The sequence below is a fragment of the Alosa pseudoharengus genome, unplaced genomic scaffold, assembly GCF_046254945.1.
Source record: "Alosa pseudoharengus isolate Yale_2024_CS ecotype anadromous, Long Island Sound unplaced genomic scaffold, YU_APseudo_1.1 YU_APseudo_1.1_scf_20, whole genome shotgun sequence".
Classification (NCBI taxonomy): Eukaryota; Metazoa; Chordata; class Actinopteri; order Clupeiformes; family Clupeidae; genus Alosa; species Alosa pseudoharengus.
Window position 1 is genome coordinate 26,963,055 of NW_027468664.1, and position 15,448 is coordinate 26,978,502.

The window sequence follows — 15,448 nt, forward strand, 5'->3', positions numbered from 1 at the left end:
GGTGGGCACCCTAGTCTCGGTGCTTGAAGCCCAGCTATTATCACCTGTTGCCTCAAATATAGCCTTAGCTCGGCCTGGCTCGATAGATGGTCTGTGGCTAGTGTGCTCTTATCAGGAGAGTAGGGGGGGGGGGGGGGTGTAAGCTTAACTATTTTCATGTTCTGGGTATTCTGCCATGACTGCTCATTATTTCTCTCTACATTAGAGCACATTGTGTTCTGGCGCCGCTGTAAACATTTGCAGGGTTGTTATTGTCAACCAGACGCGGTTCAGAAGGCGTAAATCAACATACGCCTATCGCTGCTCACTCCGGCTGGCTCGCCAATAAAATACACATGCTGGAGCTGTGCCAAAATGGACGCTATTATGACCAGCACTTATAGGCACATTCTGTAGAATTTAAATGAGCTTCTAATGAACTTCTAATTCTATACCACATGTGTCCCAAACATTAGCTTCTCTATTCCTCTATTTAAAGGCCATTTTCACTGTATAATTAAACCTATGTACAGTATGTGATGACAACTAAGCAATTATTATAGCTTCCAACTCTATCTGATATGGTTGTACTGCGGTTTTACTAGATAAAAGAAAATAATGGCTAACATAGTATAGTATATATACTTTTTTGATCCCGTGAGGGAAATTTGGTCTCTGCATTTAACCCAATCGGTGAATTAGTGAAACACAAACAGCACACAGTGAACACACAGTGAGGTGAAGCACACACTAATCCTGACGCAGTGAGCTGCCTGCTACAACGGCGGCGCTTGGGGAGCAGTGAGGGGTTAGGTGCCTTGCTCAAGGACACTTCAGCTGCAGCCCACTGGTCGGGGCTCAAACCGGCAACCCTCCGGTTACAAGTCCAGAGTGCTAACCAGTGGGCCACGGCTGCCCCTGGTATCAATAGAGAACTAACGTCTTCCGTACAATTGACCTTAACCAAATAGGTTTTCTTTAGAAGTGCTTAGACGGCACTTCTAAACCTTTCCAGATTTTAAGCTTAATTTCAATGCACTTTCATATAGAAATTGTAAACAATATTTTTCTGCTGATGCTTTGATGGTGTAGCTCAACAGCCAATCAAATACACCCCTCCCCTCCACGCTCTTGAGGCAACATCTGTGATTGGCTAGAAAAGTGGTTGTGTTGTTTTTTATTACTACTATATATTGTTTCCATTACTACAGGTACTGTATACTGTTTCTACTATTATATGCTGTTTATATTACACTTACATACAGTACATATACTGTACTTATTTAAGCAATAAGCCCCGAGAGACCGTAGGTTACACTGATTTTGCAACAGCTAAGGGGTGTTGTTAGGCACGACGCGCTAGCGTAATGTAACGATTTATTCATAGATAATCATTCTTCCGCCAATAAATATATTTAATCTATCTGAATGGTTGCCAAGCAACGTCTAGAAGCAGCTACTTTAACTTTTGTATCAAGTTATGGTAGCGCAGTAATATAGAACGAAATGCGATCAAGGTGTATGTTTATGCTGCATTTTACAACGACATTGAACATGATTCAGCCAATCACAATCAAGGGAAAATCAGTTTTAGAAATGATTGTTTAAAACTGTTTTAACTTGCATGTAAAGTAACAATCAGTAGCTAGATAAACATTCTATACATAGAAGGTATGATTATTATTATTATTATGCTTTTCATTGTTATTATTATTATTATTAGACGTGCATATGCAAAGGGGTTGCTTTTTCTCCTTGAAGAGATCCCTGTGCTTTTAAGCAGCATGCAGGACTGGGGCATCTGTAAACCAGACCCTTTGCTTTGTGATGATTTAAGAAGGCTGTTAAACATTTACTACTGGACAGAGCATGCTAAAGTATGCTATTAAAGGTTTCCTGCTGGTCTTGCAAGCACAGCCTAAGGTTTACAACAGTAACGGACCAGTAGGAATTACAATGTACTGCAAGCTGAATCCAAGCCATCTCTATGTCTCTGCGTCTCTCTTTCTCTTCCATATTGATATTGAGACATTAAAGATGTATGAACTCCCCTTTTCAACAATTGTCAATGTACTGGGTGCCCATTCAGCACTAAAGGGGTACGGAATTGATCTAAAACTGACAAAAAGGGTCATGCTCCTACAAGTGACAAACGCTACAAAGTGCAATACCAGTAGCCTGGAGGACCAGACCCAATCCGAAAGATTAAGGGTCTGGCTACCAGTAATTAAAATGGCCGGACTCGAGGGGCGGCACCAAGCATGCATTTGAAAATATCACTGCACGCTATTGGATAACACTACGACCAATGTTTACAGACTGATTCTGGACAACGACACAATTGGATAACACTATGATCAATGTTTCCGAACATCGCCGTTGCAACACTGTCGACTTGTTTAGCTCGCCTCTGGCCTGCCTATTTCAGATACACCGATGTGATTGGTGCAGCTTGGTTTCATGGGCATAGGTAATGAGCATCATTACTCGTCGCCAGAGTCACTCGCTGAGCAAATTAAAATTGAGCTCTCGCGATAACTCTGGATTTCCAGGTACAATACCAGGTGATCTAGACGTGCATCGGAAATATCAGAGACCCCATCCTCCATGTAGTAAGTTGGTGTAGTGCCGAAATTAGTTTGAAGCTATTGCTTTAAGGTAAACTACATTGTGTTGCTTTAAGTTCCAACATTTCATTGAAATGCATGCAAAATATTGTGATATGTTTTCACAATGCCCTGAGGGAGAGGACAAACTATTTATTTAAAGTGTCATGTGACAGCAGACGTCTTTAAATGTGTGATTATGGGGGGATTGTTTGCTTTGAAACCAGTGTTGACTCTGTCAGTAACCTGGCCTCTCTCATTGACCAGCTACTGACCAAATGCACTTCCAATACAAATAGGTTTACGTGTGTCTGTGTGCATGCGTGCGTGCGTGTGTGTAAGTGTGTGTGTGAGATAGCAAGAATAATAACAGGGTGATGGGGAGAGAGAGAGAAATTGAGAAAAGAGAGAGAATGAGAGAGAGAAAGAACAAGAGAGAACAGGAAGAAAAATACTTACAATATTACTAGGGAAAGACAGAGACATTTTTTAGAGGTGAGATGATGAAAAAGGCAGTAGCAGAGAGAGAAAGAGGGAGAGAGACAGAGAGAGAGAGAGAGAAAGAGAGAGGGACAGAAAGAGGGAGAGAGAGAAAGAGGGAGAGAATGTAAGTGCATATGGAAAAGGCTGTGCCGTGCTGTGAGACTAACCTCAAAGAGCCTGAGGGCTTTGGCCAGAGCGCCCACCTCCTGCTTCAGGGAGAAGATGCAGGAGAGCACGCCAGACTTCTGGGTCTGCTCCTCCAGATAGGCCTGTCTCATTTGCTACTCACACAAAACAGTACAAAAACAACAACAACAGGCTCAGGGTCTTGTGGTCGAACTACTTTTTACTCAATGCACCGGTTAAAGTAACATTAATTAATAACTGAAGACATGCTGCTGTCCTGTTGAAGTCTGCAGGGGTCTCTAAATGGTGCGCGGGAAATAAGGTCCAAGTAAATCATTTGTTCATTACAGAATCCAGCAGGCTACTGTGAGACACGTTGCGAGAGACTAGCTGATTGGACCATAATACTGGGCAAGGAGGACACACCCTGGACACACTGCAGCAACCCTGCTACATCATGGGGCAGCTGTGGCTTACTGGTTAGCGCTTCGGACTTGTAACCGGAGGGTTGCCGGTTCGAACCCCGACCAGTAGGAACGGCTGAAGTGCCCTTGAGCAAGGCACCTAACCCCCCGATTGCCACTGTTGTAGCAGGCAGCTCACTGCGTCGGGATTAGTGTGTGCTTCACCTCACTGTGTGCTGAGTGTGTTTCACTAATTCATGGATTGGGATAAGAGACCAAATTTCCCTCACGGGAATATATCTATTAAATAATAATTAATAATAATTATCCTAATAATTATCCTCAGCTCACACTACCAGCTCACAATGTGAGCTCTGTGTGCTTTCAACAACTGTACCCCATAGGTGGGCTAATATTTCATTTTCTGATAAGGCCCAACATTTCAAGTAGTGTCCTGTCTGTCCATACTTGGCATGATTCATGTCTCCACCTCTGGCGTGCACCTGGCTCTGATGCGGCCCTGTGCTGGCCCAACACTGGCAGTCCAGCCTGGTTTACAGATGGGCTAGTTGTGTTACTGATGGACAGACCTGCACACTTAAGACACTCTTTCCTCAAGTGAACCTTTCAGAGTGCTAACCCCCTTTGGGAACCACAGCTACTGGCTATTCACCGCTCAATATCTCTCTATATCTCTCTATCTCTCACCATCTCTTCCTCTCTCTCTTTCTCTCTCTCTCTCTCTCTCTCTCTCTCTCTCTCTCACCATCTCTTCCTCTATCTCTCACCATCTCTTCCTCTCTCTCTTTCTCTCTGTCTCTCTTTGTCTCTCTCTCTCCATCTCTTCCTCTCTCTTTCTTTCTCTCTCTCTCACCATCTCTTCCTCTCTTTCTTTCTCTCTCTCTCTCTCTCTCTCTCACAAACTCTTCCTCTCTCTTTCTTTCTCTCTCTCTTGTGCTTCCTTGATCTACCTCTCCCTCTCTCTCGCTCCTGCGTTCTTCCTCTCTTTGACCCCTGAAATCTCCAGCATATGTTGTTTTGTCTGCCCAGTCTGATTTACCGGCCTGACCCACATTACATACCTTACCTGAACTTACACGCTTACGTTGTATGCATCTCACATGAAAGTGGGCTATTTGTTTGCACACATGCATAATAAGAAAACTGCCACTAAATATCAGTACACAGATTAAAAATATCCCTGAATACCTGCACTGTGTACCTATCTGCTACAAGTGGATGTGTTCAAGGGTTTTGCAATGTGTGTGTGTGAGTGTGTGTGTATGTGTGTGTGTGGGGGGCACATGTACGTTCCAGCGAACTTAGTGTTGTGACATCTCTGCCCTTTCCCCGCTACCTTTTGGCCACTGACCTGCATAACCTGTCCACTCAGACCCGGTCAGGAGAATAAGCAGTCACACACACACACACACACACAACCCTTAAGCCATAGCCATTATAAACTACATTTTACAGATCCAAGGTATATATTTATCTCAAATAGCCAGATGAGTCAGTACATACAACTTGATATCTGTAAATATTAGATGATCAGATGATTTACAGTTCTATGTAATACTGTATGTCATGTTTCATGTTTTTTGTAATGTTTCATACAGTGATGCAGGTCTACTGAATAGGCTAAATACAACTTTGATCATTTTTATAGCCTATTACTGTAACTTTGCTTTGGCCTTGGTGCCCTGACATGTGGCCTTTGTGCCCCCCACCAAATATGCCGAACTGAAGCCCAAGTGGCCTTGCCCCTAAAATGGTGAAATTCCAAGCCTCCATACAAGGTAAAGCCTGTTAAACATGTTTACTAGACCTCAGCTGTGTGATATCCTTGGTTTTGACATAATGTAGTTCTTAATCTAAAAAGACATTTTTGAATTATATATTTTTTGAAAATGTGAGCCCTAAAATACCTAAAATGTCATTAGACAGGTGTTTTGTTACAGCTTGGTAATTAATGATAGACATAATGAAAGATAATGATAACAATCATGATTATACTAATGCTAGTAATACATCATTGAAATAGCCTAATCACGATATTAACAATTATTTAAAAAAATAACATCTGTCGACTATTACCTTTATTCCATTGTCACCGTTTTCTTTCTTGAGAGCTGCGTCCATCGTCGGCTTTTCGCGGCGCAGGTGCAGGAGAAAGTGGTTGGTACGTATGTCTGAGTTTGTTTGCAAAGCTTCTCCGTCAACTCCACCAATTTAAGAGAGGCCATGTGACACCACACCCCCTAAAAATTCGGCCCGTGGTGCCTGTCACGCGATGGTTTGGGAATGGAGGCCACTGAAGCTGTTGTGAAACGGCCATCAAGGCACATCTGGTTCTAGTTGTTTGCTGGCTGGATGCTAGCGGGAGGCTGTCTGTTTGTAATCATTCTGGTTTTTTTTTTTACAGTTTTTGTTTAACAGTTATTCAGGTATAACACCTTCCTCAATGCTCTCAGGGGAACGGTGCGCAAGGCATTACTTAATAATTAGGCTACAAATGATTGGAAAGCTATGTGTGGGCATAAAACAAACGAACATCTGATGTTATCAGGATTTTACAGGTTATCCTAGTACGTGTCTTTAACTGACTAGTTGTTTTGAGGAAATTAGGCATGCATAATAATACTGTAGCGTATCCGAGTTACGGTTATGGTTGCAACATTATTGTTGGGCAGGTTAATGTGTGTACTGTTCGCTGATAGGCTGTGTAACCTGGGCCAATGTTGGGGTGCCACCCCCTTTTTCCATGCCAGTGAGAACCGAGTTTCGTGTGGTTGAGTGAAAAGGTGTGGTTGTGGCCAAAAACAACCATAATAAACAGATAATTGCATCTTTTTTGATGGAATTATCTTATTTTGATCTGCTTTGATAAGTGTTCCTTTGCATGTATGTAAATAGCAGTGAACGCTACAATACATTTAGGCTACTTAATTAAGTTGAATGGAAGATACAAATGCAAGAGTGTGATAATCTTGTAAGTGAACAGATATGAATGTGTCTGAAACATGGAAAGGAGTGTGTGGGAGTTGAGGGTGGGTTTCGTAGTTTATATCAGTGCATCTCATTCAGAGTGGCTGTTCGTCAGACCACCACTTAGAGGCGCTTTAGACCCTTTCATGGAATTTTCATTATCAGCATCATAGTTGGCCCCACAAGACTTCCTTTTTAACATTCCATATGTTATCTTAATGCAGAGGAAGTAGATTGGGGCCCAAATAGAATGTTCAAGCATTGTTTTTGTTTACCTTGTTGAAAGGGTCCATACAGAATTGAGAAATCAGGTAGCTTAGAGGCCTACCTGAACCAAGAGACGGTATCCAATGAATGTCCACAATAGAGGTTCATAGCAGATCCTAGCTGAGTTGCACACAACCTTTTGCAACTGTTCAAAGTTTGTAACTTCAGCTACAAGTCTGTTTTTCATCCCAACTTGATTCTGCACATACACACACACACACGCACGCACACACACACACACACACACACACACAGAGAATGAGAGAGAGACACACACACAGACACACAGAGACAAAGACATGTTTTTTTTTGTCAGCTTAATTTTTTGCTCCCACCTCCTGTTACACAGTGATCCTCCTGTTACACAGTGAAGAACAGAGTGTACTGTGTACTGGAAGCAACTTTTTATTGTCAAACCTGCTGATATACAATTTACAAGGTCCTCTACGAAGTGATGGTAATTTGATACCATAGATTTAATAGAGACCCAGTCAGACCAATAGTATGAAAAATCAGGAACAGAGTTTATTTACAATGATGCGCATCAAGGGAGAGACAGCATGACTTCAACTAAAGATCCATCAGCTGCTCTAACTAGACAAGGAAATAGTTTGAGTTTAAGTATCCTTCCAGGCTGACGGGAGATGGCGTTGGTCGTCCCATCTCACGTGGACTACACTGAATCAGACCCTGATTAGTGGCAGCCTGGAGCAGATAGCTACTGACGCAGCCATGCAGTACAACAGTAAAACACTCCAAAGTCATAATGTCGCTTATCTCTAAATACAGTCACACAGAGATATACACAGGGACAGTACAGATATCATACAGTCATTACATAGAATCATACTTTTAGTATCAAAGTGACCTACTAATGAGAAATGCAGAACATTAAACCATATATTGGAATATTGGACAAAATGCAGAACATTAAACCATATATTGGAATATTGGACATAATGTTCTATTCCACTTTCTCTCAGAAGTGAGTTTTGAGCGTAGGCGACCTCCTCTCTCCTAACATTTCTAACAACCCTCTTACCATGCACCTCCCTCTTCTTTCCTTCTCCTTGTACCACCATCTCCTTCAAAACACTTGACCAGAACTCATACTGCTGCACTCTCAATCCTTTACTAATAGTATTTGTTGTTGTAGTATTCATTGTTACCTAAGGCCCCCTTGCTAGGAATATTACCTAAGGGTCTCTCCTCTGTGTTACAGTTTGAATGTCATTCCTCATTTTGTAAGTAGCACAGTTTCTACCCAGAGGCGGTGAGGCTTGAGAACTCAACAACTGCCATCCCTTTACCCTAGAACTGAATGCACTTCCGGAACTGTATGCACTTTATGGCTGCTGATGCCCTGAAATACTTGCTGCTTTGATTGAACTGCTTTTTTAATCCTATTTATGCTATATTGAACTGCTTTTTTTTTATCCTATTTATGCTATATTTAACCTTAGTATTTTTAATTATAGGCTAGTGAATTACTGACACTGATGGTCCTGAGAGCGTATGTCTAACATGCTGAATGACAATAAACTGAACTGAAATGAACTTTGGATGACAGCATCTGCTAAATGAATACACATAATGTAATGTAATGTAATGTAATGTAATGAAGTACAGCACCGTCAAGGGTGCATTGGAGATGTAGTGGTGGTGTGATGTCTTTCTAACATTTTGTAGATTGGAGAGAAGCAGCACTGTGATGCTGCTGCTAAGGCAGCTCTCTCAAATAGATAACACATCTGTGAAGTTTTCTGTCACAGAGAGGCCTGATAAGGAGATACTGTATGTCACATCCTGCATCACACTCACACATTGTTATTGTTGTTGTTGTTGTTGTTGTCTGCTGCAATGCATATGAGTTAGGATTAAAATATTTTAAAATATTGAAATCCCCATAGGAATATTATATAAAATATCTTGCATATAAATGTATGGGAACTCATGGTCATGGAGCTACATTTCTCAAAATGTTCCCCTAAAACTGCGTTTTTAAAATAAAATAAATCTACAATCTCTAGTATTTCCACTATAGTGTTTTGGGGGAAGGTGTTATACACATACTGATAGCAAAGCTCACCATTGGATTCGGGAGAAGTTGACTAGCTTTAGTCTTTTTTCACATTGGCCATAGGAGGATGGTGCGGAGACTGTTTTGGATGTGATTGACGCTATCCCTTACACCTTTTCACCACTAGAGGGCAGTGTGCGCCCGGTTTAAGCAGTATAACGCTGCTGTATGGCTTAAGCAATTTAAGCAATTTCATATGACAGTGTTTACACGTAGACAAGAGAATCCATTGGCCAAACATTAGTTTGATCTAACTAACGTGATCCATAAACATGTTCCACTTTATTTGCTCAGGCCAAAAAAAGAGGGTACATCACGTAACAGCCGGTATCATATAACACCAAAATCCCCCTAACTTGCCGTACGCCCTCTGGTGCCGACTTGACTCTCAATTTCAATGCCAGGCTCTGTTCCACCTTCTCTCCTTTAGATGGCGCTCTACGGCTGGCTTTGGTTTTGCATCACAGCTGAGTCTTAACAAGTTGCAACAAGTAACAGGGGTAAAGGACCACAGGGGCACTTGGCTTGGAGCGATTTCACAATTTCTCTCTGGGACAGAAGATAAGGTATGGAGCACCTGGACCTCCCACCTGTTCGACCGGCACACTCGTCTGTAACCAAGGCAGCAGGAAGGTAAAAAAGTAGGCCCGCAACAGAAAATGGGAACGTGTGCCTTTGGGTTAGTTAGCCTAACTCTTTAATACGCCTGGTTCGCTTATATGATTTGGGCCAAGCAAATATATGATTTGGGCCAAGCAAAACAATAACATCACCATCACACATGCACCAATGTCTAACTTTACAATCGTCTACTTCTCGTTCTAACCGACTTTTATCAGCTTGCCTGCTGTATGAATGTGTGCAGTGGTAATTCGCCATAATTTGACAGATTGTTTTGGTGAAGTACCAGCGCGTGGAGTTTGACAGCATGCTGAAATTCAGGCAGACAAGGGCGCGTGGCAGAGCGAGGGGCTGGGTGGTCGCGTCGCTGTTGGCTACCCGGCATGCCACACTTCAGAAAGCTTTAGCCAAAAAAGGACTATACTTGCATAAGTGTGGGACTCTTTCATGAACATGAACAACAACAAAATACATTTACCAGGCTACAGTTTGGGCTGTAGAATATATAGGCCACACATTTCTCCTAGGTGTACCCCCCCCCCCCTCTCTCTCTCACACACACACACACACACACACACACATACACAATTATTTTTTAACAACTAATACATTCATAAATAATCTCATATAGGCTAGCAAACGCATACCCCTATGGATTAAAAAGGACGCGCAGTCTACCCTAGACGCTTTATGATTTCATTTGTCTATTGGGGCAGCCGTGGCCTACTGGTTAGCACTCTGGACTTGTAACCCGAAGGTTGCCGGTTCGCTGAAGTGCCCTTGAGCAAGGCACCTAACCCCTCACTGCTCCCCGAGCGCCGCCGTTGTAGAAGGCAGCTCACTGCGCCGGGATTAGTGTGTGCTTCACCTCACCTCGGTTCACTGTGCTGTTTGTGTTTCACTAATTCACCGATTGGGTTAAATGCAGAGACCAAATTTCCCTCACGGGATCAAACAAGTATATACTTATACTTGTTTTGTGGAACGTGAACGCTCGCAGTAAACTTATCAGAGAAAAACAGACTAAGAGATAGGAAGACACAGAGGTGGCCGAATGTAGACACAGTGGCCCAGATGTCATATTAATTATTACACCTAGTCGTGACTGGATGTTTCGCGAATAAAGCTACCGCTCGCTCAGCCTCTAGAAGAGCGCAAAAGAAAGACGGTCTTTACAAAGCGCTAATTGGACGCCGGAGCTGCACTGACAGGGCACGGTAGATAGGTTTCAGAAAGCCCCGCGCATGCGAGGGGGGTGGGGGGCAGTTGAATAGAACCCACGCTTCTTTCTAAACTCTCACTGCGCCAGAATAGGGGAGAGGAGGGGGAGTGGGGGAGAGAGAGAGAAAAGAGAAAAAGTTGGGAGGGGACTGGGTTCTTCAATGCTAGCTTGATCTTGAATGCCACAGCCAACACAGAAAAATTGCACAATTTATCGAACCCCCCTCTCTCCCGTCCCTATTCTCCTTTCTTTCGCCTCGTCCCTCACAGCACGCATAGCCGACTCCCTCTCTCTCTCTCTCTCTCTCTCTCTCTCTGACACACACACACACAGAGGCACACGCACCCACCAACAGAGGGAGGGGGACTTATTCATAGAGAGTTGAGAGTCGGTTGGATTTGTCCCGGTTTGAAAGATGTGTTCCATTATTCTCCCTTTTAAAAGAAGACAAAAATGTCGAAATACACTGTGTCGCGTCTACTGTAACAAAATAGAGTGTAACCAATCATACACAAAAACCCCTCCGAATACGCGGCGTTAGCGTCCTCCTCACAGATTTTACCTTCCGTTCCACTGATTAGTTTTAATGAAAGTGGAAAATTCGCTTCGACCAGACAAAGCTCCATTCTCAGTCAGTACGCGATACTCTTAATGCGGTTGTGAAAGTCTTAGCAGCAGCATGAATAGTATATCTAAGACTATGGCTGCGGGAAGCATTTTGCCCAACCCCGGAGTCAGACTGGCGGGGACTGAATCAACGCCAGTGGGGAAATTCATGACTTTGTTCGCCTGAGCCACACCTGTACTGAACAACGTACGTTAAGAGTTCTTCCGTGCTTAGTTTTAGTTGTGGCTCACTCGTCCACCCGTAAGTGCTGAAGAGAGCTGTCTTTCAGCACCATAAACCCAAACGGACAGAGTATCCGAGCTCAGCCTGTACCCAGTCAACACGAGCTTGTTGCTTTAAAATGCTTTTAAAAGTTGGTTTGGACGGTGTTCAACATTTGTCTGTCTAATTTTGTTTATACTGATTTTTCGAATGAACAAAATGCTTATTCCATTCGTAATGATAGGGCCACTTCGAGTTCAGATAAGTTCATGTGGTTTCTCAAAGAAAGTATTAATAAGCTCCATTGTTCACTGGGACTTTTGTAAGGTAAGGGTCCCTTCTAATTCAAATGTATGAATGAAGGTTGTTAGACGTTGTAAGTGTGTAAAGTTTGATTGCACAGTCATAACTTAATTTAATGTCTCTGTAACTGATAAATTGTGTGAAATCTGAGATAGAGCGACTTCAGAAAAGTTGCTTTACGTGCACAACACTCTCACAATAGGCTACCACGGAGAGTCCTTGTCTCCTTACTTCCAAAGTCTTAAAGTTGCACAGCAGTTGTGCGCAGGATTCTGTTGTTTATTCAGTAGCAGGAGTGGCACGCGCCTGGCGTACGAACTGCAACAGCATCGCAGCCCAAGGTGAATACAGCAGGCGCGAGGAGGCGTGGTCAGGTTGGGCGCGTGGGGGGCTGCCCGTGCGTTGAAAAAGCCCCCAGCGGCCCCTCTCCGGACTCAGAGCAATTCAAGGAGCGCGCGAGGCTTGCAGTCCACCTCACTGCCCATTTGACAACTGCTAAAAAAAGGGAGCATAAAGCCACACGTGAACGCCACGAGCTAGACGCACGTTCAACCGGGCAACCCGAAAGCATACGCCTCTTTTCCCTGCAAGCGACTCATCCAGTCATCGCTTCGTTGATCTTCTTCTTTTTCTTTTTTCCACCCTTTACATCTACGGTAAATGGATATCACTGCCAAGATGGAAATCAGCGTCGGACAGCAACAGTTCATGCCTCCCACTTGCTTCTTCGCAGCAGCCGCGCAGAGCATCCAGCTCAGCCCGACTGACAGTCAGTGCAGCGGCAAGTCCGCCTCCAAGCAGATGAAGAGACATCGGTCGTCCTCCCCCGAACTTCTGCGGTGTAAAAGGAGGCTCAACTTCGCCGGCTTCGGCTACAGCCTTCCCCAGCAGCAGCCGCATGCCGTGGCGCGACGGAATGAGAGAGAGCGCAACCGGGTGAAGCTTGTCAACAACGGCTTCGCCACGCTGCGCGAACACGTCCCCAACGGCGCTGCCAACAAGAAGATGAGCAAAGTGGAGACACTGCGCTCGGCTGTGGAGTACATCCGCGCGCTGCAGCAGCTGCTGGACGAGCACGACGCAGTCAGCGCAGCCTTCCAGTCGGGCGTACTCTCGCCCACCATGTCCCAGAACTACGCCAATGACATGAACTCGATGGCGGGATCACCAGTCTCATCCTACTCCTCAGACGAGGGCTCGTACGATCCGTTAAGTCCCGAAGAACAAGAACTTCTGGACTTCACTAACTGGTTCTGAGCGCCCATTGCAGGTTTGTTGTTGTTATTAATATATTAGAATCAGGAGCCTATTCATACTTTATTATTAGTCATGGCACTTTTCGTAGTTGGAGGGTATTGATTTTGTTATGGTTTTAGTTTGAAGACTCATCCGTCCTTCTCTCTCTCTTTTAAATCACAGGATGATGTTGCTGCTTCATCTGCACTGCCAGCGTTCCAGAAGGGCCTCGTAGACCCCTATGCTTTCTACGAACACAAAGCACTGCGTTTGCGCTCCGGACCAATGTGTCCACAACCGGCAATGGCCCCGAATGACACCGACAGGTATCGGGCCTCAACGCCTAGAGCCAAGGGGCTTCAAGATACGACGATCCGTCCTGCTGTCGGGCAAAACAAAGCGCCTACCGCGCCGGAACTCATCCTTCTTGTGCATTCGTCCTAAAATGCCCTAATTTAAAATGACACTCCTCATACGGTGGCACATACAAACACTATTTAAATGTTTTCAAACTATGCTAAATCCAATCAAAGAACGTCCAACCCTCTTTGTATAGATGTTTCACTGACACACAATTCTAAAAATGCTTCCAACTTTTGCGGATTTTATTATATGAAATTCTATTTGTATAAACGTTTGTTTTGGAGATATATTAAGCTATTTTTGTATGTAAGAGATTTATAGATGTTTTGTACACATTCTTTTAATATGTATATATTTTGACAATATATTAATTGCCTAATGACCTCTCGCCTGTGTAGACTTAGACTGTAAAAACATCGCAGCTGACTCCCCTGTCATGGTTTTTGAGGTTGTACGGAGTTTGACACTCCAAGTGATATTTTAGCACCAACGTGTCTTATTTAATAGGAATTACATGTTATTGTAATATCTTGGAGTTCATAATGATCAAAGGTTACGCAGCTATTGTCCACACGGAGCACAATGGACTGTATATTGTGTCTTGATGCAACCTGTCTTATATACCACCTTCACTTAAAGGGGTTGGTTTTTAATAGACAAAAGAAAGATGAATATGCCTTTAACAATATTTTCTACACTAGTCTTACAATAAAGCAATATGAAAATGATCAACTTCTGGTTCCTATGTTTTTGTGTTGTGCATCTCTCACTCTCTCTCTCTCTCTCTGTATGTGTGTGTGTGTGTGTGTGTGAGAGAGAGAGAGAGAGAGAGAGAGAGAGAGAGAGAGAGGGAGTTATTCAGTCATGTTTTCCATTTGAAGTCATCTGGTATCTTCTCAGCAAAACATTTTTGGAGGAAAAAAACATTTTCTGATGGCAAGGACACATGCACTCATCGCAATTTAGAAATCAGTGTGGCACAAAAGCCCGAGGATAGCATGAATGGGGTGCATCGCTCAGAAGCTCGGTTGGTGTCCGGTTGAGGAGGACGTGACTTGAATACTGTTGCACCCCCTGAACCCGAACAGCATGCCAAATCTGCCTGCTATGGACGGCTATGGGGGACTCTATGGCTAGACAACGTGTTGTTTGACAACACATCAACACATTTTGTCAGTGTGATCGGCATTAGATATTTCCGAACTTATGGGTGATCAAAATCTATTTTGTGTGTGTGTGTGTGTGTGTGTGTGTAGCCTAAACAAAACAGAGCTTATTTATTGATAGTATAAAATTCTGCTGGTGTGCATTATTTTGAGTTAAAATAATTGGTCCATCCAGTTGTTCAAAGAGGCTAATCTGTGAAAGGAAGGAACTTTTCAAAGGACGAAAGTTGTTTTAAAAACGTCGTGCAGTCCCCCGCCTTCTTGTCAAACTTTTAGATCTGACACTATGTGCCTGTGGTTAAATGGGACTTATCTTTTCATCTTGGCATACCGCTCTGCGCGCGACCACCGGAGCCTATCTGACAGGTGGAGCGTCGCTTGTGCTGCCTGGCGCGTGCGCGGCGGTAATGAGTGAATGAGGTCGTAAAGTGGTCGAGTGCTGCCCGCGCACTGAATTGGCCGACGGCGTGTGCCTTCTGACAGCAGCGCGCGACCAGCCCTACGCCCAGGAGGAGGGGACGAGAGAAAAAAAACAAAGAGAGAGAGAGAGAGATAGAGAGAGAAAGAGAACAGAGCAAAGGAGGAAACAAACTGACGAAAGATAATAAAGATGAAAAGTTGCGCCAGACATTGTTCGCGCCGCTATCGCAGATGAGTTATTGCAGAACACAATAATAGCCTACCCGGTGGTGTAGCCCGGCGCTAAATACTCCAGATAAAGAAGTCAGACTAGGGAGTTCCCCGCTGATATGTGTATCTAAACTGTGGCTGCTGA

General features: G+C 43.8%; 2 protein-coding genes across 2 annotated transcripts in view; one reads left to right on the plus strand and one right to left on the minus strand.

Annotated features, from left to right (window-relative positions):
* Window positions 1-5,816, minus strand: part of pah (phenylalanine hydroxylase) — a 21,776-nt gene extending 15,960 nt beyond the window's left edge. The window contains exons 1-2 of the mRNA XM_076297412.1: window positions 5,696-5,816; window positions 3,236-3,349 (exon numbers count right to left, since the gene is read on the minus strand). Coding sequence (XP_076153527.1) covers window positions 3,236-3,349; window positions 5,696-5,740 — 159 coding nt within the window. The 5' untranslated portion in view covers window positions 5,741-5,816. The remainder of the gene's footprint in view (window positions 1-3,235; window positions 3,350-5,695) is intronic.
* A 6,549-nt stretch (window positions 5,817-12,365) lies between these two features.
* ascl1a (achaete-scute family bHLH transcription factor 1a) lies at window positions 12,366-14,200 on the plus strand. The gene is made up of 2 exons (XM_076297413.1): window positions 12,366-13,178; window positions 13,328-14,200. The coding sequence occupies exon 1, from the start codon at window positions 12,569-12,571 to the stop codon at window positions 13,163-13,165; it is 597 nt and encodes a 198-aa protein (XP_076153528.1). The 5' UTR covers window positions 12,366-12,568; the 3' UTR covers window positions 13,166-13,178; window positions 13,328-14,200.
* Window positions 14,201-15,448: the final 1,248 nt, after the last annotated feature.